Raw genomic sequence first — 24,157 nt, forward strand, 5'->3', positions numbered from 1 at the left:
CCCCAAAACCCCCCACATTTGACACAAATGCACAGTGCTGTGCAAACCACCACCCCCTGCCCACAGCCCCACCACAGCTGCCGAGCACCTCACACAGAACCCCCACTCCCTAGTTTTCCCAATACAGATTTCTCCTCCCTCCCAGTGCCCTTCCCCCACAGCCCCGCCACCACAATTAAACAATGCCCCACAGACTCCCTCTCCCCAGTGCCCTCTCACACACACACACACACACACACACACACACACACACAGATATCTCCCCCACTGTCTAGCACCCCAAAACACACAAACCACCCTCACTGCCCAGTGCCCTCCAGACACTCACTCCACCATACCCTGCTCCCTTCCCTGGCTGCACTCACCAGCCCTGCTGGGAGGTCTCTGGCTCCTAGGGTCAGGGCGCGGTGGGGGGGTTCTCCACTCTCCGTGTGCTTTGCCTGCCAGAAGCGCGAGCTCTGTGTCTCCCATTGGCCGGGAAAAGTGGGCATCCCGACCGATGTGCAGTCAGGATGCGAGACAGATGTGTGCGCGGGGTTTAGAATCTGTGTGCGCACAGGCGCACAGCTTAAAGGGAACAGTGGTCTGAGCCGTCTTTGACAGAAAAGGCATTACCGAGAGCCTTCATCCAGCAGTTCTCAATGGACTTTTGTTTTACTCCATCTCAAGCTTTTTTAACTAAATAAATTTCCTTCCTGTTTAACTGTTTCAGGAATTCGGAAGTGCCTGAAGACGTGCATGACACGATCGCCGAAATCAGCTCCTGTCGATAATTGTTTTAAAAATTCTAAATAATGCCCTGATCTAAAAGTTGAATTTTTGATGTTGTGTTGAATGGTAGGTATAGCACTCACATTTTCCAGCGCTCGATACCAGTGATTCGGCTGGAAGATGGGCTGAACAATTGTCAAGTAGCAAAAGTGCTTTGGCTTTGAGTTTCTTCGACCACAGATGCTTACGAACAGCTGGAACAAAGCTGTTGTGGAACCAGTTGTTGAAAATGTCTTGTCATCCAAGCATTTTTGCTCTTCGTGTATATTACTGGCAGTTTGGCTCTATTGAGGTGATTAAAGCAGCGAGGGTTATGAAAGTGGCCAACGAGAAGAGGGGAGGGGCAAGCTTTTGGCTGCCTGTCTTATTACTACAAAAAAGTCACATGATCTTTTATCTTTTTAAATCCAGCTGTTTTCTGTGTGTCGTAATTAAAGGCTAAAGTCTTATCAGATAGCAGTTTTGCAAATAAAGCTGTTTCATCACAATTATAAAGTTGTTCTTCATGGTAGTCTTCATTTTGTAAAATAGATTTTAACTCAGCGGGAAACACGTTTGTGGCCAATTCATTGGCTGATCGGCTTTCTCCAGAAATAGATACCTGCGCTATGGCATGATGCTTTTTAAAACGATTTATAAGCCCTTGCTGGCTTGGAATGATTCATCCCCAGTTAAATTTCCAAATTTTGTCGCTTGGGCTTGAAGAATTGGGCCACTTAATGGCATTCCTTTCAGCCTTTCCTGAGCAAACCATGTGCGCATGGCTTTGTCTATCGTGGGTTTTGCTGAATAGCGCCCATGTTTTCGCTTAAGCCACGTGATAGAATTGATATTTTGTACAAAGCCATTCAGTTTAGATTAGTTTTTTAGCCATCCTCTGAGAGTAGATTCGACAATTCCAATATCTTTTGAAACTTTGGCCTGGGGTTCTCTGCTGTTTACTCGATCTATTGCAGCTAGCTTTTCTTCTATAGTGTAGGAACGCTGACACTTGCCTTCTGCCATTATATTAGGTCTACAGTTAAAATTTTCTAAAGTAGTATATAAATTACTATATAACTACTATATATATTATATATCTCTCTAGCGTGATAATGACTAAGTGTGCATGATACATCTTTACCAATATTGGTAAAGACATACAGCACGTTTCTGCTCTGCGCTTCCTGTCGATTTCTACGTCAGTGAGTTAGTGAGCAAATCTGTAGCGCTACATAGCAAGTTCCTGTACTGCATGTTAACGAGTCTCGCGTGTTAAATAGGTAGCACTTCAAGGCATGGCGCTACCGCGCTTTAAGCAGATTCACGCGTAAACGGGTCTGTACTATATTTTGTTCAGGTCTAGGGCAGCAAGTACCAAGAGCTTTTTATGGACATGGTTGTTGCTACTATTGCTCTGATAACTTGTCCATTGGCATTGCAGACTGTAATATATACTGTAATATCCTGAGTTCTGGTGCAGGAGAAAACACTTGATTTTCTCTGTACGTTAGTATGCCTGGTAGAGTTGACTAGACAGTGTTCTGTGCATGTGAAGTATCTGGGATGAGTATGACTTGAGTGCATAACTAATGAGCTATGCATATTTTTAACTTTTGGAGCAGAAAAAGCGTCTGCTGACATGTTGCTGCAGTTCTGCCTTTTGCCCACCAGAGGGCACTGTGGCAATAGAACACAGCAGCAGCTCCCAGCTGGCTAGGGAAGAGAAAGAACCTGCCTTCTTCACAGCTCCTGTCAGGCCAGGTCAGGAGATGGGCTATGGGAAGACAGCATGAGGCTGCTAGGGGGCCGGACAGGGGCTCATAAAGGCTAGTGGGGGAGGACAGACCTGGGGCAGGGGCTGAATGGGAGTGGAGGTACAGGGCCACGGGGGAGGGAGAATCAGGGCCACATGGTGATAGGGAGAAGGGGTGCAGAGCCACATAGGCACAGGGGGTGGATGAGTGGGGGCACAGAGACATATGAGGGCAGGGGGTACAGGGACACATAGGGACAGGGTAGTGGCTGGGTGGGGGCACAGAGCCACATGGGGATGGGGAGAGGGATGCAGGGCCACATGGGAATGGGGGGGAGTGGATGTCTGAGTGGAGGTAGAGGAACACGTGGATGGGGTGCAGGGACACATGGGGACAGGGGCAGATGTGCCTGACTGAATTGGAGAGGTTAGGGATCAGCCAGGGTCTGCATGGGGGAAGCTCCCTAACAATTCCTCCCCGCCTCCCCCAAAAACTTGTTCCATACTTTTCCCACCCATACCTAACAACCCTCCAAGTTCATACCCAGGCTCCTTCCCAGCAATTTAATTCCCTCTCCCTGAGCTTCTCCGTTACCCCTGACTCCCCCAAGCCTTTGCACTGCTTCTGAGGGGTGCAGGAAAAGCAGTTCTGTATTGTAGTTTAAATTAATTATTAATACAGAACTTTGAGTAATATGTTGTGACAGGGTCGGGCCAGATGGCTACAGGAGAGTAATAGAAGGCAGATATATTAGCCCCAGGTTAAGTAGGTCCCTTAACAGGGAAGGTACCAGAACAATCAGGAACCTTCTGGAGACAATTAAGACAGATGGGCTGATTTGAACACCTTCAGCCAATCAAGAAGCTGCTAGAATCAATTAAGGCAGGCTAATCAGGGCACCTGGGTTTAAAAAGGAGCTCACTTCAGTTTGTGGTGCGCGTGTAAGGAGCTGGGAGCAAGAGGCGCTAGGAGCTGAGAGTGAGAACGTGGACTGTTGGAGGATTGAGGAGTACAAGCATGATCAGACACCGGGAGGAAGGTCCTATGGTGAAGATAAAGAAGGCGTTGGGAGGAGGCCATGGGGAAGTAGCCCAGGGAGGAGTTGCTGTTGCACAGCTGTTCAAGGAGGCACTCTAAACAGCTGCATTCCACAGGGCCCTGGGCTGGAACCCCGAGTAGAGGGCGGGCCCGGGTTCCCCCAAACCTCCCAACTCCTGGTCAGACACAGGAGGAGTCGACCTGGACTGTGGGTTCCGAAAAACGGCCAAGCTGAGGGCTGCCGTGAAGCTCCAAGGCGAGCAAATCTGCCAATAAGCGCAAGACCCACCAAGGTAGAGCAGGAACTTTGTCACAACGTCTAGTAAGGAATCTATTTGTCAAAAAACATTACCTGAATACTTGCTGACAGGTATTTTGAAATAAATGACTACAAATAGTTAAAACTGGTGTTGTTATTTTGACACCTAAAATATGCAGAATTTTGCAGAATTTGAAAATATTGTGACATAATTTAATTTTTTTGGCACCGAATCCCCCAGGAATAACAGTGTAGTAGTGGCAGGTTTCAGAGTAGCAGCCGTGTTAGTCTGTATTCGCAAAAAGAACAGGAGTACTTGTGGGACCTTTAGAGACTAACAAATTTATTTGAGCATAAGCTTTCGTGAGCTACAGTGTAATAGTGGTAAAGGAGTGAAATTTGGGAGAAGCAGCCCAGTATAATGAGTTAATGAAACTCTTGTCACTCCTGCTCTTTAGACTAGCAGACCAAGTGCTTAAGTCACTTGCAGGAGATTGAGTTCTATATGTAGTCTTGGGTGAATGCAGGAGATTCTATGCTCATTTGGCTGCTCCCTACAAGAAAAGAAAACCATTGGTATTGGCAACTTGTCCACCAGAGAGATCTGTTATTGGCCACTGGCCCATGTGCATCTTGTGAAGATATTTTTAGGCTCCTAAGAAATTGTTGAACTCTAATAAATATGATTTGCACTGCATTTTAGCTATGGACTCTTAGAAGTTTTTCTTTGGTGAAAGAAAGAGACAAGGCAGTGATTTAACTTGTCCATAGCCCACATAGTATAATCTTCGCTGTTGCTGAGCAGAGTGATTTAAGTGGAAACAAAACTAAGTTTCAGAGCAATTAGATAATACAGGTGTGCAAAGGCACTGACTTTCTGGTTTCCTCAGGGGTGCTCGCCCTGTGCTTCACCCTAGGCCCTCGCCCCGATTCTTTCTGCCCTTGCCCAGCCTCTTTCTGAGCAATTAGATAACACAAGTGTGCAGAGGCACCGAGTTTCTGGTTTCCTCAGGGGTGCTCGATTCCCTGCTATGCCCCAGGCCCTGCCCTTGCTGCGCCTCTTTCTGCCCCCGAGTACACCCTGCCCTTGCTCTGCCTCTTCCTGCCCCCACTCCTCTCCTTCCCCTCCAGCGCCTCCTGCACGCCGCTGAACAGCTGATCATTGGCAGGGCGGGAGGTGCTGGGGCAAAGGGAGAGGAGCTGATCGCCGGGGCTGCTGGTGAGTGCTGAGCACCCACTATTTTTTCCCCGGGGTGCTGTAACTCTGGAGCACCCACAGAGTCAGCGCCTATGCAAATGTGGCTCAAAAGGAGGGGATAAGGAGCAAGATGTAATTAAAGCAATAAGCTTACCTTTTTGCAGATCTGAACTATAAGTACAGCTAAGTATTGCTTCAAGAATAGTCTAAAAGACCAAAGTTCTAGGAGGTATCATAGTCCTAGGTCAGAGGTGGGCAAACTACGGCTTGCGGGACCATCCTGCCCAGCCCTTAAGCTCCCGGCCAGGGAGGCTAGCCCCCGGCCCATCTCCTGCTGTCGCCCCTCCCCTGCAGCCTCAGCTCACCATGCCGCCAGCACTCTGGGTGGTGGGGCTGTGAGCTCCTGCTGGGTGGCATGCCCCAGTGCTCTAGACCATCTATGTTTGGAAAAGAGAACTTATGCCGGAAAATGTGCTGTTAGTTTGTACTGCTTCAGTCCCTCGGGATTCCCTGCTTCAGTCCCTCGGGGGTGGGGGTGGGTGAGGGTAGCGGTAGCTTTAACTTACATTTGAGGCTCCATTGGAGTGTTGCTGGCCAGGGTGGATTTGATTTAAATCATGATTTAAATCACATCAGGAAGACTCAATTTAATCAAGGATTTCTACATAAAAGTGTATTCTTGTTGGTTGTTATAACCTTAATACATATTCTTCACAACTCCGAGATGTTGGTTTAATTTTTAGAAGGTACACACTATACATTTTTTAAGTGATTTATTTAGAAAACTTTTCAGATTAGTTTTACAGCTGTATCAGAAAATGAATGACTGGTTATTTCATTTACCAAAGGTAATTGAAGCAGATATTTATGAAGTCATTTGGAGGTGAACTATCTCCAATTCAACAGGTTTATCATTAATATTTGGAGGATTTTCTTGCCATGCTGTATTAGGAGGAGAACATCACCAGACAGACATTTAAATTGTATTATTTAAACAACAACGTTCTGCATTTTTTCTTCAACAGCAAACATATAATATTTTAACAAAACAAGCATATGAATTTTTGAATTTAAACATTCAAGTTTTTTAAAATCAGGTTTGTTTTTGTTAAAATTGTTTTTACCTAAAATAGTTAAATGAAATATTAAAAAAAAAAACAAAAACCCAACAAATCGACTGTCAGCCAGCTCAACATGACAAACTTAGAATATTGGCTTCTGCAGCTAACTCAGTCATCTTCACCTTCATTTTCCTGTTAGTTCATAATCTGGAAAAGAAAAACAGGCTTTCCTGCTTTTTCAGGTCCCACACGATTTCTCAGTTTGGAATGAATTAGTCCAAAGGAAGAAAATATTCTTTCAACACCGGCAGAAGAAACTAGTGCTGTTAAAAGGGAGATTACACTTCAACAGTCTCTGAATCCAAGTGTTTAAATGACTTCCACCAGTTCACTGGTGTGACTTTCTTTAAAATATCATCAGCAAACACATTTCTTGAATGGTGCACCCTTAACTCTGAAGTTTATTATAGTTGGCATTATGGAGGGATGACTGCTAGATGTCCATGTCATAGCCAGCTCCTTTTTTTTTCAGCAGTTAAGGTTTACTCTGGTACCGAGTATTGAGAATATTTGCAAGAAAATCAGCTGGAGATAGTTCTTGTCCCATATGGTTTTTTAATGCTTGTAATTTAACTCTGCAATGGCATATTTCTCTTTTTAAGATTTCACTCAGTTCCTTCCAATTTCAACAGCGTCAGCAATAAAACCGCCATTTCCCTGCATTTTGTTCAAGGCTACAGAAATAGGCTTCAGGGGACTCTGCATGTGTTCAACATTTCTCTTAGCCCAACTTTGAGAACTTTGGCTGTGACAGTGCCATCTATTTTTCACAATTTTGTTCACAGACTGTCATCAGATTAGGTCAGTTCTTGAGATAGTGCTCAAAACCATCCACTACTGAGATCCATCACACGTCTTGTGGGAGAGTTAGCTTGGTTCCTCCCACTTTTTTTCAGAGCAGCTGCTGGAAAGTGGTTGTTACATGTGCCAAATGCACAACTACAAAAATAGGGAATAACTGTTTAGGCGGTAGTAGTGATGAAAAGATTCTGTAAGTTGTAGAGGACCGCAAACTGAGTTGTCAGTGTGAAGCACCTGCAAAAAAGGTTTAGTAGTATTCTCGGGTATATTAACAGGAGCATTGTATGTTAGACACAGGAGGTAATTGTCCTTCTCTACTCAGCGCTAGTAGATCCCAGCTGGTTCTGTATCCAATTTTGGGCACCACAGTTTAGGAAAGATGTGGACAAATTAGAAAGAGTCAAGAGGAGAACAACAAAAATGATTAAAGGTTTAGAAAATTTGACTTATGAGGAAAGGTTTAAAAAACCTGTAGTCTTGAGAAAAGAAGACTGGGGGGGGACTTGATAAGTCTTCCTTCTCCATAGAGAGTAAATGGACACACATCAGACATCAGGAATGGTAACATACAAAAGCCAGTAGGAGAACAATTAAATCTCCCTGGACACCCAATAACAGATTTAAAAGTAGCCATCCTTCAACAAAAAAACTTCAGAAACAGACTTCAAAGAGAAACTGCCGCGCTACAATTTGCGAACTTCATTTGCAAACTTAACACCATCAATTTGGGCTTGAATAGCAACTGGGAGTGGCTGGCTCATTACAAAAGCAATTTTCTGTCTCTTGGTATTGACACCTGCTCATCAGTTATTGGGAGTGGACCACATCCTCCGTGACTAAATTGGCCTTCTACATTGGTTCTCCACTTGTAAGGCAACTCCCTTCTCTTCATGTGCCAATATATATTTATGCCTGTATCTGTAATTTTCACTCCATGCATCTGAAGAAGTGGGGGGTTTTAACTCATGAAAGCTTATGCCCAAATAAATCTGTTAGTCTTTAAGGTGCCACCAGACTCCTAGTTGTTTTTGTCCTTTTCTACAAACTGTTGCCATATGGGGCCTGGCTACTAACCTGTTTAGCAGTTAAGTTCAGGAAGTTGAGGTTTATTGATCATTAAGAGGAAGCACATATATGTATACTTATGACATTTATTCTTTACTCAAGACTTACTATAATTTTACTGACTGTCAATTTTATAAGTATATTCTGGATAATGAAGTAGAAATCTGTTTTTCTGTCTCCCTGCTTTTTCTTGTGGGATGGTCTTAGTGATTTTTTTTTTCTGTGGAATATGTCACCGATATAGTTGTTAGTATGGTATTTAAGTATTTTAAAGAACAGACGTTTTCCACAAAACTTTATTTAGTACATACTTTACCTTATTGGCCATTATGGGGTGGAGATACTATTGTTATTGAGTTGCAGTTTTAATTTGGAAACCTGGGTTGGGGAAGTCTTAACAAATTACATTAGATCTTTCAAAATTAATAGTAAAGAACTTACAGTTGTCTATAGATATTGTAAATCTTTTTTATTTTCTTTACTAGGCTGGACTAATTGAAGCCAATGGAGAACTTAAGGTTTTTATAGACCAAAACCTTAGTCCTGGAAAAGGTAAGAAAATACTTTATCAGAAAGATACTTTCACGTTTTGGCCTTGGATATACTTAAGTGTTATGGGCAATAGAAGCCCTGGACAACTGCTTCCTTAGCACAGTTTTTTATAAAGCTTTTCTTATAGCTCATTTTTATACTCTAGTGAACCAATTCTGCAGATTTACTATGGCTACAATTGTGTGAAGTTCATTGGTGGTTCAGCTGGCATTCCATAGGTGGCCAGTCATTAGTGTAGCTGCACTGGTGCAGCCACCTAGCTTAGACAGGCAAAGGTGCTGTAAGCCATGATTTGCACCAGTGTATTTTATCAGTTGGAGAAAATGCATTAGTGCAAATTGCCGTTTAAATTGTCTTTGCCTGTCTCGGCTAGGTGCTTGCTAATCAGTATGGCTACAGTAGTGGTTGGCTGTCAATATCTACCCAGGGAATTTGTCCAAGTTACAGCCAAGGCCTGGGATAGTGTTCTTAATATAAATCTTCTTAACTAGGTAATTCAGTTAAATAGCTGCGTTTGTCTAAGTCTTCACTACTTCAGTGATCTAAACATTTTTTGTACTCTCATAGGCTATAGAATTCTATTTCTATGTGACACATGATCTCGGATACTAAACTCCAAAACTGTTGCAATATTATGTGCTGAATGCTTCAACTAGCAAAGGCAAGAGAAACACACAGCTTATAACTTACCAGGAAATTTGATTCCCTTATTTCCCCCTGATTCTCTGAGAGAGATTCTATCTGTAACCCTGCAGTTTGTACTTTACTTGTCAGCAGGAGTATAAAGCCAGACTGGTGAGTGTAGGTGTTGAGCATTAATTGTAATATTTGGGTTCATAGTTTTTTCCTCTTGAAAACAAAACAAGGGCTTGTCTTTGATTTTTGAATTTTTTTTATTTATCTTTTAAAATATCCCTATATACTCCTATCATGCCGGGCTGGTCCTAGTGGCTTTTCATGGTAGATGTGATATTTCCAGCATAGTGTACTCCAGAGCTGTTGACATGAAGCAAAAAGAGTTAGCAGTCTGTATCTAGGTAGGTGAGACTTCCTTCTGCCATGACCCTCCACCCCCATAATTGAAGTGAATAATACACTGAATGCTTCATTCCCTTTTCAGTTCACTTAGCACATAACGCCCACACTTCGTATATTTTCTTGATATTTGTGAATCACTTTTAAAGAGTAGAATAAGGAGAAGTTTATTTTGAGTTTCAAGAGCAACCGAAAAGTGACTGGAAAAGAAGTAGTGCTTCATTTCAGTGCCTTAAGTGTAATTCCGTATAAGATTTTCTCTAAGTGGTTTTAAATAAAGTTTGTGCTAGCCTGCAGACTCTGCCTGCTGTCTAAAAATCAAACTTTGTTCTTTTTGGCTTGTGTGTCACCACCAATAAGATTTGGCAGTCCAAATAGTGCCCTCAGTTATCCTGTGCAGTATTTTCAATGGGGTTACAGGTGTAATTGAAGGCAAAACTTTCCCTGTTACTGGAACTTGTTTAATAGCTCTTTTTATAGAGGAGCTAGAATGGAATCCAGCAAACTTTATCATAGTTATATACACTCTACAGTGTTAACAGGAGTTTAAAGTAGTAAATATTTTTGTCACTAAAATATCCAGGTACCTCTTAAGATCTGTTGACAAAGGAGGTGTCAGTTTTACATGGCTGCTTTTTTGACAATATCTGTACCTTATGGTTTGGTAGGTATTTTTTTTAAAACGGGCATTTCAAATCAAACTGTATATGATGTAGCAAAGAAGAGTTTGTTTTCACTGACTGACTAATCTATAAATTGCGTATCATCATTTTTTAAGAGCCCCATCCAGCTCCCACTAAAATTGATGGAAAGACTCGCATTGATTTCAGTGAGCAGTAATCAGCGCTCAGTGTTGGATTGAAACAGTGAGAGATGCCTATTGGGCTGTAATATTTCTATACTTGTCTATGTTTATTATGAGTTGCTACTTTTGATGGTGATCAGATTTTTCTCCATTCTGGTTCCATGAGGAATGTGGTGGCAAAAAGGTATACCCAGAGTCTGCTGTTGAAGGCTTTACCTCCTGATCCCTCAAATTTGTATTTCAGTTCTGATAAATTTTAGCATGCAAAATTGATTGTAGCTACCATGAAGTTCTTGAAGGATGTCTTTGAGAAAACATGAACCTATAACAGGGAGACTTTGGGCATGGGCTCTGTGTTGTATAAGCTGTGGACACTACCCAGGCTGGGAAAAGTCCTGTTGTTCAGGACAAGTAGGAGTGCTCCCTCCTCATGAAAGTGTCCATTTTCCTCAGTTCTAAGGTGCAGTAACATAGATCTGCCTGTCAGATAGGGAGAGTAGCTGGAAGGGTTCAGGGGGCTGAGAGGACTTAATGGTAAGGAAGAGAGAAGATAGAGCAGAGCAATAGAACCTTCTAAACTGTAGACCACAGTTAGATCAAAGGCAGTTGTTGTCTTTGCCGGAACACAAGTGATAGTTTCAGTTGCCAGCCAAAGCTGAGTGGGTAAAATTGGCTACAATTTGATTGTCTGCTGTGAAACAGTTTGATTTGATTTGGGGCTTTCTCTAGTATTTTGTTACAGCTGACTTATAAAAAAAAAAATTGAAAAATGACTGGAATACATCAAACGATCATTAGAATTTTAATGGCTGATCCAGTGACAATTCTGTAGCTGAACAAGAATTGGTACACATCAAATTCTGCTACAGCTGATCATATTGCACAGAAAACTGCTTTGGGAATTGCAGGTAACAAGATTGAATAACTCAAGTCAGAACTAGTTGCTCTGAATTCAGATTGTGTAGCAGTGAACATGAACTGTTTAAGTGTCATGAAGGCCAACTTTAAACAAACTATTCATGTTGTGAACTGCATCAATCATAAATTTGAACCTTGATATTCAGGATCTCAAGAGATTATCTAAACAGCTGAAATGTATTTTGAAAGATCTTTTCAGATCTTATTTAAGTCCCAAAAGACCCCTTCAGTTAGTGTTGCCTTTGATGCAGCAGTGAGCTATTTTGGAATATCTTCAGTATAAACTGAATTAGTAATCAGGCCAAAGCATAGCAAAAATGACTAAAAATTATATTTTGCCTGTCACCAGTTTGAATCATATTGCAAAAAACTGTATGAGGGAGTGATGTAGCTCAAGTTATAAGCATTCTTAAGGATAATTTATGACTGTCTATCTTGGAAATACAGTTGTAATCACCATGGAAATTGAAGACTCTGAGCCTCTCCTTGAGACATAAAAAAATCTCTAGTTTGATGCTTTGCAAAGCCTAGAAAATGCTTGATGGAGCTTGCAGCAGTGGAAGGCAATATTGCTGTTTGTCTAAAAAGTTCTCCTTAGGGCTGACAGATTTGAAGATTTGGATCTTCAGAGACACAGTTGTCAAAAAATAAGATCTGTATGTTTGGTATCTGTGTTCAGTAGCAGATTCAGATTCATCATGTTACAACAAGCAATATTCATGTGGTTTCAGTACTTTGGCTCCATAAAGTGGCTTATTCTTTGAAGGCCTCTGTGCATTCTCACTCATGAGATACGGTGCCTCTGGTGTTATACTGTGCAGCTGTGTAGAAAAGCAGTGTCTGCTGAGTGCAAGGGGCAGGAGGACTCTTGTGCTAGGATGATGTCATCAGCTCTATCTGTATATGGGAGTGCACCCACGCACACACCTCAGTTCCTTCTTCACAGCCACAGAGAGCTCATGGAAATACCTTTCCTGTTCATGAGGCTAGTTAGGAACTATTCAGAGAAAACAAGCTGTTAGTTTGTTGTTAGTGTTAGGTTACTTGGGACAATTGGCCTCGAGTTATCCCCAAAATCATGGCAGGTCCTGAACCCCATAGAGGGTTCAAAAGAGATGCAACCCATTCAGCTATCTTCTCTGAGACACAGACATGTTTGGTGTCTTCTGTGCCTGGGAGAATTGCACATAGTATCTCAGTGCACAATTTTGCCATGCTTTTATTCCTTGACTGAGGAATGAGGGGCATCTCAGGGTGCACGTTCATTTGACTTTGGTACGCTTCCAGTTGGACTATCCTGGTACTCCTGTGGGAGGTTTTGAGTTCTGGGTCTTTGCCAAGGTCTTCTGTAAAGACACCTGAGACACATCAAGCTGCTCCTGATTTGTTGTCTTCCCTCATTGTCGAGCCTGAGGTCCAGCTCCCCAAGACCAATGCCTACAGTGGCCAGGCTTCCTATCCAGTACTTTCTGGAGCTGCAGACTTCACCTGGGCAGTCTGCACTGAAGACTCATTTGGTGCCATTAGTCAACTCCGTGACCAAAAAGCCGTTTTCCAGATCTGTGTGATCCTGCTCTGAGGAAAATGAAAAAGTATTCAAACTCACAAAGAGAGTCAGAGGAGGAGGCAGCATTGTTTTCCTTCTCTGCCACTGGCATGTTTCCTTTAGGGACTCTTCCCAGAAGAGGGCTGGACAGTGCAGAACACATGTTTTGGGAAAATTTGGAATTGGGAGTGTGTTGGGGTCACGCTGCTAGTAGTAACCAAAGCTGGTGGAAGCCAGGGTGTGACTGAAGTCTTGCTGACAGGCTGCTGGGGTCAGAGCTACTGGACCAGGACTACAGCTATACACAGACACTCAGGGTGTGACTTGCATGCTGGTGGACCATTTGAGTAGCCCAGGTGGGGAGCTACAACAGCAAAGCATAGTGAGGTACCCAAGGTTGCGGGGCAAGCAGTGACACAACCCCTCACTGGTCTATATTGCACACTGGAATGTGATAACCCACTTTTCCCTTCGAAGCTGTTGTCTGTGTCTCAGCTGCTTGACTCTGTATATTAGTGTTTGCCACCAACTTCAGTCAGGAACATCCTGGAGGAACACTGAATCCCTTCAGTACCAGTGTTACTCTGGGTTTTCTGAACCCAGAGCACTGGTAACTTAATTGTTTCTCTCCAGACAGTGTCAGGAATAAATCAATGGGGACACAGCTCTTTTGTCTTAGATACAAACCAGAGTTCTTCTACCTAAAGCTAATTTATTAGGTCTCGAGCACACACACCTAAATGCTATAGCAATAGGTTCAGAGTATCCTGAACATTATAGGTGATGGTTTCAAGTGATCACCAGCTAGGCTTCCAGGGGCCCTCCTTTCGTACAGCTGATAGGGGGTTTAGGTGTTGGCTCCTTGCCCTAAGAAAAACTCCTTCAGACTGCTCTAAAGTCTTTTGCTTAACTTTTTATTGTTAACTTAAACAAAGCACATAACTCCTAGTAGGTCACCAATTCTCCTAGTTTCAGCAAATAACTTCTTATCAAAGCATTTCTAGTATTTCTAGTAATAACAATAAAACTTGTATGTTGGGGCACTTAAAACCAAGTTCAGCTGTCCAAACAGCCCTTCCACTCTCATGGTTCATTAACTTTGTTCCATCCTCCCAGTCTGATTAGCAAAACTGCAATCATGCAGCTATTTGGCCTTGCCTCCCGGAGCCCTAATGATTCCTGGCTATGTGGTGTTTGGTTTTATGCTAGTAGTGGCTGGAGACACAAAATGGCTGCCTGCTGTAATGTCAGGTTTAATTCTCCCATAACACCAGCTGTGCATGTTCTGCCAGCCTGCTGCAGAGAGCTCAGTTGCATTCCTTTGCCAAAGAATCCCATTGGCATGGAAAGACATGCAGAGCCCTCTTCAGTTACTTGTGTGGTCCTACATAGAGAAGTCCACGACGAATCTCTTAGATGCCACCAAACTCAGCGTGACTCTGGTGTTAACGTCAGCATTGATACCCCTCTTGGCACCAGAGATGGCAGTGTGGAGAATTTGCCTGGTGCCAACCCTACCCCAGGTGCCATTTTCTTTGAGTATGCATGTGTGCTCTGTATACCCAGCACTGTCAGTGGAGTCATTAGACCATGGCTGACAAGAGTTTATGTAACCTGTGCTTAAAAAAACCCTCCAGTGATGGATACTTCATAGCTTCCCTATTCCAGATCTTACCTACCTTTATAATTAGAATGTTTTCCCTAATCTCTAACCTAAAGCTTTCTTGCTGCAGATTAAGCCCATTACTTCTTGCCCTACCTTCAGTGAACATGAACAATCGACCAATCTTCTTTATAACAGCCCTTAACATGTTTGAAGACTATCAGGTCTCCACTCAGTCTTCTTTTCTCAAGAAACATGTCCACTTCTTAACCTTTCTGTATAGGTTCAGTTTTCTAAACCTTTTCATTTTTGTTGCTCTCCTCTGGACTCTCTCCAGTTTGTCCATATCTTAAAGTATGGCACCCAGAATTGGACATAATACTCCAGGTGAGGCCCCACCAGTGCTTAGTGAATTGGGACAGTCACCTGCCTTATTTTACATATGACAGTCCTGTTAATATGTCTCAGAATATTAGCCTTTTTTGCAACTGCATCATATTGTTAGTTTGTATTCAATTTGCAATCCACTGTAACTCCCTGTCATGGGGCGATGACTCACCGGTGCGGCGCCTCCTGTTAGTCGTCCTGGGAATTAGCTCTTCCAGCCAGGACTGCCCTCTGCAGGCCAGTGTCTCGCCTGCCGCTGGCCCGTGTCCCTCCTGGACCCCAGTGCCCTTCTAGATTAGGGTTCTGCCCCCTGGCAGTACCCCCTCAGTCTGGGTCTCCCCTCCCAGGAGAATCCCCAACCCCCTATCCCTCCCTTGCCTCAGTGGCTACTACCAGTCATCGTCTAGCCCCCACTCCCTGGGGCAGACTGCAGTCTATGAACCGCTCATCATCGGCAAGGGGGGTTGGACCAGCTACCTCTGCCTATCTCTGGGCTGCCCCTTTGCAGCCCAAGTACCTTTTCATAGGCCTTTAACTAGGCCTGCAGCCTGGGGTTTTGCAAGGCTGGAGCTCCCCAGCTCCCTCTGCCCTTCCCCAGCACTGCTCCCTCCTAGGGTATGTCTACACTACGGAATAAGGTCGAATTTATAGAAGTCGGTTTTTTAGAAATCTGTTTTATATATTCGAGTGTGTGTGTCCCCACAGAAGTGCATTAAGTGCATTAACTCGGCGGAGTGCTTCCACAGTACCGAGGCTAGAGTCGACTTCCGGAGCGTTGCACTGTGGGTAGCTATCCCACAGTTCCGCAGTCTCCGCTGCCCATTGGAATTCTGGGTTGAGATCCCAATGCCTGATGGGGCTGAAACATTGTCGCGGGTGGTTCTGGGTACATATCGTCAGTCCCCCCTTCCCTCCCTCCCTCCGTGAAAGCAAGGGCAGACAATTATTTCGCGCCTTTTTTCCTGAGTTACCTGTGCGGACGCCATACCACCGCAAGCATGGAGCCCGCTCAGGTAACCGTCACCGTATGTCTCCTGGGTGCTGGCAGACGCGGCACGGCATTGCTACACAGTAGCAGCAACCCATTGCCTTGTGGCAGCAGACGGTACAATACGACTGGTAGCCGTCCTCGTCATGTCCGAGGTACTCCTGGTCGCCTGTGTGAGGTCGATCAGGAGCGCCTGGGCAGACATGGGCGCAGGGACTAAATTTTTAGTGACTTGACCAGGTCATTCTCTTTAGTCCGGCAGTCAGTCCTATTGAACCGTCTTATGGTGAGCAGGCAGGCAATATGTCCTTCTGCACCGTCTGCTGCCAGCCAAAGATGTAAAAGATAAATGGAGTGGATCAAAACAAGAAATAGACCAGATTTGTTTTGTACTCATTTGCCTCCTCCCCTGTCTAGGGGACTCATTCCTCTAGGTCACACTGCAGTCACTCACAGAGAAGGTGCAGCGAGGTAGATCTAGCCATGTATCAATCAGAGGCCAGGCTAACCTCCTTGTTCCAATAAGAACAATAACTTAGGTGCACCATTTCTTATTGGAACCCTCCGTGAAGTCCTGCCTGAACTACTCCTTGATGTAAAGCCACCCCCTTTGTGGATTTTAGCCCCCTGAAGCCAACCCTGTAAGCCATGTCGTCAGTCGCCCCTCCCTCCGTCAGAGCAACGGCAGACAATCATTCCGCGCCTTTTTTCTGTGCGGACGCCATACCAAGGCAAGCATGGAGTCCGCTCAGCTCACTTTGGCAATTAGGAGCACATTAAACACCACACGCATTATCCAGCAGTATATGCAGCACCAGAACCTGGCAAAGCGCTACCGGGCGAGGAGGCGACGTCAGCGCGGTCACGTGAGTGATCAGGACATGGACACAGATTTCTCTGAAAGCATGGGCCCTGCCAATGCATGCATAATGGTGCTAATGGGGCAGGTTCATGCTGTGGAACGCCGATTCTAGGCTCGGGAAACAAGTACAGACTGGTGGGACCGCATAGTGTTGCAGGTCTGGGACGATTCCCAGTGGCTGCGAAACTTTCGCATGCGTAAGGGCACTTTCATGGAACTTTGTGACTTGCTTTCCTCTGCCCTGAAGCGCATGAATACCAAGATGAGAGCAGCCCTCACAGTTGAGAAGCGAGTGGCGATAGCCCTGTGGAAGCTTGCAACGCCAGACAGCTACCGGTCAGTTGAGAATCAGTTTGGAGTGGGCAAATCTACTGTGGGGGCTGCTGTGATGCAAGTAGCCCACGCAATCAAAGATCTGCTGATATCAAGGGTAGTGACCCTGGGAAATGTGCAGGTCATAGTGGATGGCTTTGCTGCAATGGGATTCCCTAACTGTGGTGGGGCCATAGACGGAACCCATATCCCTATCTTGGCACCAGAGCACCAAGCCGGCGAGTACATAAACCGCAAGGGGTACTTTTCAATAGTGCTGCAAGCTCTGGTGGATCACAAGGGACGTTTCACCAACATCAACGTGGGATGGCCGGGAAAGGTACATGACGCTCGCATCTTCAGGAACTCTGGTCTGTTTCAAAAGCTTCAAGAAGGGACTTTATTCCCAGACCAGAAAATAACTGTTGGTGATGTTGAAATGCCTATATGTATCCTTGGGGACCCAGCCTACCCCTTAATGCCATGGCTCATGAAGCTGTACACAGGCAGCCTGGACAGCAGTCAGGAGCTGTTCAACTACAGGCTGAGCAAGTGCAGAATGGTGGTAGAATGTGCATTTGGACGTTTAAAGGCGTGCTGGCGCAGTTTACTGACTCGCTTAGACCTCAGCGAAACCAATATTCCCACTGTTATTACTGCTTGCTGTGTGCTCCACAATATCTGTGAGAGTAAGGAGGAGACATTTATGGCGGGGTGGGAGGTTGAGGCAAATCGCCTGGCTGCTGGTTACGCACAGCCAGACACCAGGGCAGTTAGAAGAGCACAGGAGGGTGCGGTACACATCAGAGAGGCTTTGAAAACCAGTTTCATGACTGGCCAGGCTACGGTGTGAAAGTTCTGTTTGTTTCTCCTTGATGAAACCCCCCACCCCTTGGTTCACTCTACTTCCTTGTAAGCTAACCACCCTCCCCTCCTCCCTTTGATCACCGCTTGCAGAGGCAATAAAATCATTGTTGCTTCACATTCATGCATTCTTTATTCATTCATCACACAAATAGGGGGATGACTACCAAGGTAGCCCAGGAGGGGTGGTGGAGGAGGGAAGGAAAATGCCACACAGCACTTTAAAAGTTTACAACTTTAAAATTTATTGAATGACAGCCTTCTTTTTTTGGGCAATCCTCTGTGGTGGAGTGGCTGGTTGGCCGGTGGCCCCCCCACCGCGTTCTTGGGCGTCTGGATGTGGAGGCTATGGAACTTGGGGAGGAGGGCGGTTGGTTACGCAGGGGCTGTAGCGGCAGTCTGCTCCAGCTGCCTTTGCTGCAGCTCAACCATACACTGGAGCATACTGGTTTGGTCCTCCAGCAGCCTCAGCATTGAATCCTGCCTCCTCTCATCACGCTGCCGCCACATTCGAGCTTCAGCCCTCTCTTCAGCCCGCCACCTCTCCTCCTGGTCATTTTGTGCTTTCCTGCAGTCTGACATTATTTGCCTCCACGCATTCGTCTGTGCTCTGTCAGTGTGGGAGGACAGCATGAGCTCGGAGAACATTTCATCTCGAGTGCGTTTTTTTTTCTTTCTAATCTTCACTAGCCTCTGGGAAGGAGAAGATCCTGTGATCATTGAAACACATGCAGCTGGTGGAGAAAAGAAAAGGGACAGCGGTATTTAAAAAGACACATTTTATAAAACACTGGCTACACTCTTTCAGGGTAAACCTTGCTGTTAACATTACATACATAGCACATGTGCTTTCGTTACAAGGTCGCATTTTGCCTCCCCCCACCGCGTGGCTACCCTCTCAACCCTCCCCCCTCCCTGTGGCTAACAGCGGGGAACATTTCTGTTCAGCCGCAGGCAAACAGCCCAGCAGGAATGGGCTCCTCTGAGTGTCCCCTGAAGAAAAGCACCCTATTTCAACCAGGTGACCATGGATTATATCTCACTCTCCTGAGGATAACACAGAGAGATAAAGAACGGATGTTGCTTGAACGCCAGCAAACATACACTGCAATGCTTTGTTGTACAATGATTCCCGAGTACGTGTTACTGGCCTGGAGTGGTAAAGTGTCCTACCATGAAGGACGCAATAAGTCTGCCCTCCCCAGAAACCTTTTGCAAAGGCTTTGGGAGTATATCCAGGAGAGCCGCGAATGCCAGGGCAAAGTAATCCTTTCACATGCTTGCTTTTAAACCATGTATAGTATTTTAAAAGGTACACTCAGCGGAGGTCCCTTCTCCGCCTGCTGGGTCCAGGAGGCAGCCTTGGGTGGGTTCGGGGGGTACTGGCTCCAGGTCCAGAGTGAGAAACAGTTCCTGGCTGTCGGGAAAACCAGTTTCTCCGCTTGCTTGCTGTGAGCTATCTACAACCTTGTCGTCGTCATCATCATCTTCGTCCCCAAAACCTGCTTCCATATTGCCTCCATCTCCATTGAAGGAGTCAAACAACACGGCTGGGGTAGTGGTGGCTGAACCCCCTAAAATGGCATGCAGCTCATCATAGAAGCGGCATGTTTGGGGCTCTGACCCGGAGCAGCCGTTCGCCTCTCTGGTTTTCTGGTAGGCTTGCCTCAGCTCCTTCAGTTTCACGCAGCACTGCTTCGGGTCCCTGTTATGGCCTCTGTCCTTCATGCCCTGGGAGATCTTGACAAAGGTTTTGGCATTTCGAAAACTGGAACGGAGTTCTGATAGCACGGATTCCTCTCCCCATACAGCGATCAGATCCCGTACCTCCTGTTCGGTCCATGCTGGAGCTCTTTTGTGATTCTGAGTCTCCATCATGGTCACCTCTGCTGATGAGCTCTGCATGGTCACCTGCAGCTTGCCACGCTGGCCAAACAGGAAATGAGATTCAAAAGTTTGCGGTTCTTTTCCTGTCTACCTGGCCAGTGCATCTGAGTTGAGAGTGCTGTCCAGAGCGGTCAAAATGGAGCACTCTGGGATAGCTCCCAGAGGCCAATACCGTCGAATTGTGTCCACAGTACCCCAAATTCGACCCGGCAAGGCCGATTTAAGCGCTAATCTACTTGTCAGGGGTGGAGTAAGGAAATCGATTTTAAGAGCCCTTTAAGTCGAAATAAAGGGCTTCATCGTGTGGACGGGTGCAGGTTTACATCGATTTAATGCTGCTAAATTCGACCTAAAGTCCTAGTGTAGACCAGGGCCTAGGTACCCTTCTCAGCTCCCTGGCAGCCAGGTCCTTCTCTCTCAAGAATCTAGAGAGAGACTCTTGAGTCCTTCTGGCCCACCGCCCTCTTATAAGGGTCAGCTGGGCCCTGATTGCACTGGCTACAGCTGTGGCTGCTTTCCCAATTAGCCCAGCTTTCCTCACTGCAGCCCTCTGGGGCTGCTTTATCCCCTTCCGGCAGGAGCGGGGTTACCACCCCGCTACACTTCCATATAATTTTCTGTGGTACTACCACCTAGCCAGCTATTCCCGATTTTGTAGTTGTGCATTTAATTTTTCTTTCCTACATAAAGTACTTTACACTCGTCTTTATTTAATTTCATGTTGGTGATTTCAGATCAATACTCTAATTTGTCATGGCTGTTTTGAATTCTAATCTTATCCTCCAAAGTGCTAGCAACCCCTCCCAGCTTGGTGTCCTTTGCCAATTTTATAAACCTACTCTCCACTCCATTATCCAAGCCACTAATGAAAATATTGAGTGATACTGGACCTAGGACTGACCCCTTAGATACGCCTTCCCAGTTTGACGGTGAACAATTAATAGCTACTCTGAGTATGGTCTTTCAACCAGTTCTGCAGTCACCGTTATAGTAATTTCATTTAGGCCGTTTCCTTCTTTACTTTTCATTTAATAATGTCAAAGTCGCATTCCCCATGGTTTCAGGATTTTTAACTAAATGAATGGCATTTGTCTATTCCCTACCTTCTCCCCAACTCTTAGCCCTCTTGGACATAGCTATTGCTGGTTGTTGGCGGTGGTTTAATTGGAGGTGGTCTCCCATTTGCATAGAGCGCCTGGGGCTCTGCTGTCACCCGGCATCCTGGGGCGCCTGGGTTCCCTGGCGGCCAGCCCCATGTCCACTGGGGTCCCCGGCTGCCGGGTGGCGTTTAACCATTAACAGAAACCGATAAGCATCAAGCTTACCGGTTAAACTCTTACATCCCTACCCCCCGTCTTCACCTCTGCCTTGGAGTTTTCTATTTCCAGACACTATAGGCTAGGGAAAAGAAACTGAGATGGGGGAGTACGCTTTCTTATAGACTGATCTGATGGTGACATCTTAGTGCAAGAATGTTCTTGAGCTCCCTTTCCCCTGCATTGGACACTGCTCTTCTACATGATTCCACAGCTCATAGACAGAGGCACCATATCCTTTTAATGTGGCTGCATAGACACAGCTCTTGAAGAACAACAGTTACTAGTAAGTAATTCCTTTTTTTTATTAATTATTGTTTTATCCAATTGTTGTGGTTTTGCTGCCTAGAGGTGGTCTTTGGTCAACAAGTTGAGCCATTGTGACATTAGAAGTAATGCAACCATTCACCATTTAAAGCTAACTTGAATGCAACAGTTTTGTTAATTTGTAGGAAGGAGATTGGAAATGTGTCAAAAGTTCTCACTGATAGATTACTTAGCCCAACTGTAACTGTTCTCTAAAGAGCATGCAGTCACAGAATATCTTAAGCATTGGTGGCAGAAAGATTTCCCATGACACTTAGGCCTTGGTTTCACTGTGCATTGAGACAGTGCTACCAGGGTAACTTGGGCAAGAGTGCAGGGGAGCCCTTGCAGCATAGAGCCATTGGGACTCGGGGAATAGGCTTTCCGTGTTCCCCCATCACCTACCACAGGGCTCACTAATACAGCTGCCTAAACAAATAATTCAATTGCAAATAAAAGGGTAGCTTCATCAGTAGGTTTTCACCTGCTTTGTGTTGTGCTGGCAATGCAAAGCATCTGTAAACTCGGATTAATTGGCTGGTATGCTCTTACAGCTTTGTACTGCATGGTGAATCTGCCCTTAAAAAAAAATAAAGTTGATACAATCGGTCAGGAATATTGCATGGTTTAATTAATTGGGTTTCTTGTTTAGTGTTCATGTATGAAATAGTAATTTAAAAAAAAAAATCCCAGATACTCAAACAGTTAAAATGGAATTAAGGTTGAGAATATGTGTCAATAATTTAAGAATAAAAGAGGAATACTGTAAAACTAAACATTATGAGATTTAAGTTTGCATTTAAAAGAAAGTCAAACATGTTAAGGTAAGAAATGTGCCGTAACTCTGCTCTGTAGTAATGTGATGAGGGGGGGCAAACTAAATTTATTTTTATAAAAGACAGATTTTATCTTGGACCACAAACACGAAATTACCTTACTCATAATTGTTCGACTACATTGTGTATCACTACAGGGCAGCGCTAAACATGTTTGGGTGGCTTAGTTGTGTTTTTAACTTGTTTGGACTTCTTTTAAGTGTAAACTTAACTCTGAATTTCCTGGATTTATAATGCTTGGCTTGGGAATAACTACAGCATGCCTCCTTTTGTGTATGTGTGTTGTGACAGGGTCGGGCCAGATGGCTAGAGGAGAGTAATAAAAGGCAGATACATTAGCCCTGGGTTAAGTAGGTCCCTTTTCCCTGGGTAAGGTAACAGGGAAGGTTTTTTTTTTTTTTTAAACAGAAAAGAATTTTATTGTGTAACACTTGCAAAGAGTTACCAAAGAAACAAAACAAACTACGCAACAAAACAACGCAAACAGAAGGTATAACACAGCAGCTTTCAGGAGGGAGAAGTGTTCAGGCTAGCCTGGGCCCAGAGCGGGGGGGCTTCCTCGACACTCGTGATCTTCCACACCCTCGAGTTACCTAGTGCCGCGCCCAGTGTCACCGATTTATCCCTCTCCTGAGAGTGCCCGGCAAGATGGGCACGGCTGCGGGGTGGGCGGTTTGGGGGTGGGAGGGGTAGACACCCTTGTATTATAGGACCCCTCCTAGATAACAGTAATGATGGTATCCACAGCAGCAATGGCTGGGGCTGGTGTCTCTCGCTCTTCCCCTCAATCAAAGGGTCAGACGGAGGGACGGGGTCACCGAGCAGAGAACCCTGGACAGCGCCCACCGCTCCTCGAAGGCGTCAAGGGAGGCGGTGGACGCCGCCCGGAGGAACTCCGCCCGGATACGTGAATGTACTGAGGATCGGAAAAAGGCCCTACAATCGCAGGACGTTTCATGGGCCAGCCTCCTCTCTCTGGTTTTATAAATGGCTGTTTTAGCCAAGGCTAGGAGGAGGTTAACCAGGAGATCCCGCAATTTTGTGGGGCCACGGATGGGAAGCGTATAGATAAAAAGGTGAGGGGAGAAATGAAGCCAAAAGCGCAATAGAATATTTGTGAGGAGCTGGAAAAGGGGCTGCAATCTGGCACACTCTAAATATACGTGCGCCAGGGTTTCCCTCACATTACAAAAAGGGCAAGTATCCGGGATGGGGGTAAACCGTGTCAGAAACACGCCCGTGCTCACAGCTCCGTGAAGGAGCCGCCAACTGATGTCCCCCACGGGCCTTGGGACCAAGGTGGAATACAGGCTGGCCCACCGAGGTTGCTCACCCTCCAAAGGTGGCAGGAGGTCCCACCACTTTGTATCGGGGCGGGACGCCAGGGTGTGAGCGTGAAGGGTGTGAAGCGTGAGTGTATAAATATTTCCGTGGTGCAATTTGAAAACTGACCGGCTGCAGGTCATGCAGCCGGCTCGCAGTGAAAGGGTGAGGGGTTTGTTGGGATCGGCAGGGTAGGGGCCCAATGGAAAGGTCCGGCGGGCCTGGGGTAGAGGATGGGCGGGGTGCGCCCTCGCGCAAGGCTCGGTTGACATAAGCCCGAGCAGCGGGGGTCAAGGCAGCCTTCACCTCCTGAAGTACGCGCCGGGGGGTACGAGGGCTGGAGAGCCCCATGCGCCGAGCGAGCGTCAGGGGATCCAGCCAGTCTCCGGTCATAGTCCAGGAGGTTTCCGACCCTCGTGACTTCCGCCAGGACCAACCTCTGGCGCAACAAGCGGGACTCCGCCACCTGCACACGGAGTTGGGGATTGTGTAGCAGGGGCTCCATGAGGAGATCTGCTCCCACGGTGGCCGCCACGGACCTGGTCGGTAGAAACAGTTTCCAGGTCCGGAGGAAGTCCTGGTAGAAGACCGGCAGCCCGGAGAGGTCTCGCGGAAAACCTCTCGGACA

General features: G+C 45.7%; 1 protein-coding gene across 6 annotated transcripts in view; it reads left to right on the forward strand.

Moving 5' to 3' along the window:
- TFDP1 (transcription factor Dp-1) overlaps positions 1–24,157 on the forward strand; it is a 114,941-nt gene that overhangs the window by 19,665 nt on the left and 71,119 nt on the right. For all 6 annotated transcript variants that reach the window (XM_074964171.1, XM_074964129.1, XM_074964144.1 and 3 more), the window contains exon 3: positions 8,475–8,541. In XM_074964171.1, coding sequence (XP_074820272.1) covers positions 8,475–8,541 — 67 coding nt within the window. The remainder of the gene's footprint in view (positions 1–8,474; positions 8,542–24,157) is intronic.

The sequence above is a fragment of the Natator depressus genome, chromosome 1, assembly GCF_965152275.1.
Source record: "Natator depressus isolate rNatDep1 chromosome 1, rNatDep2.hap1, whole genome shotgun sequence".
Lineage (NCBI taxonomy): Eukaryota > Metazoa > Chordata > Testudines > Cheloniidae > Natator > Natator depressus.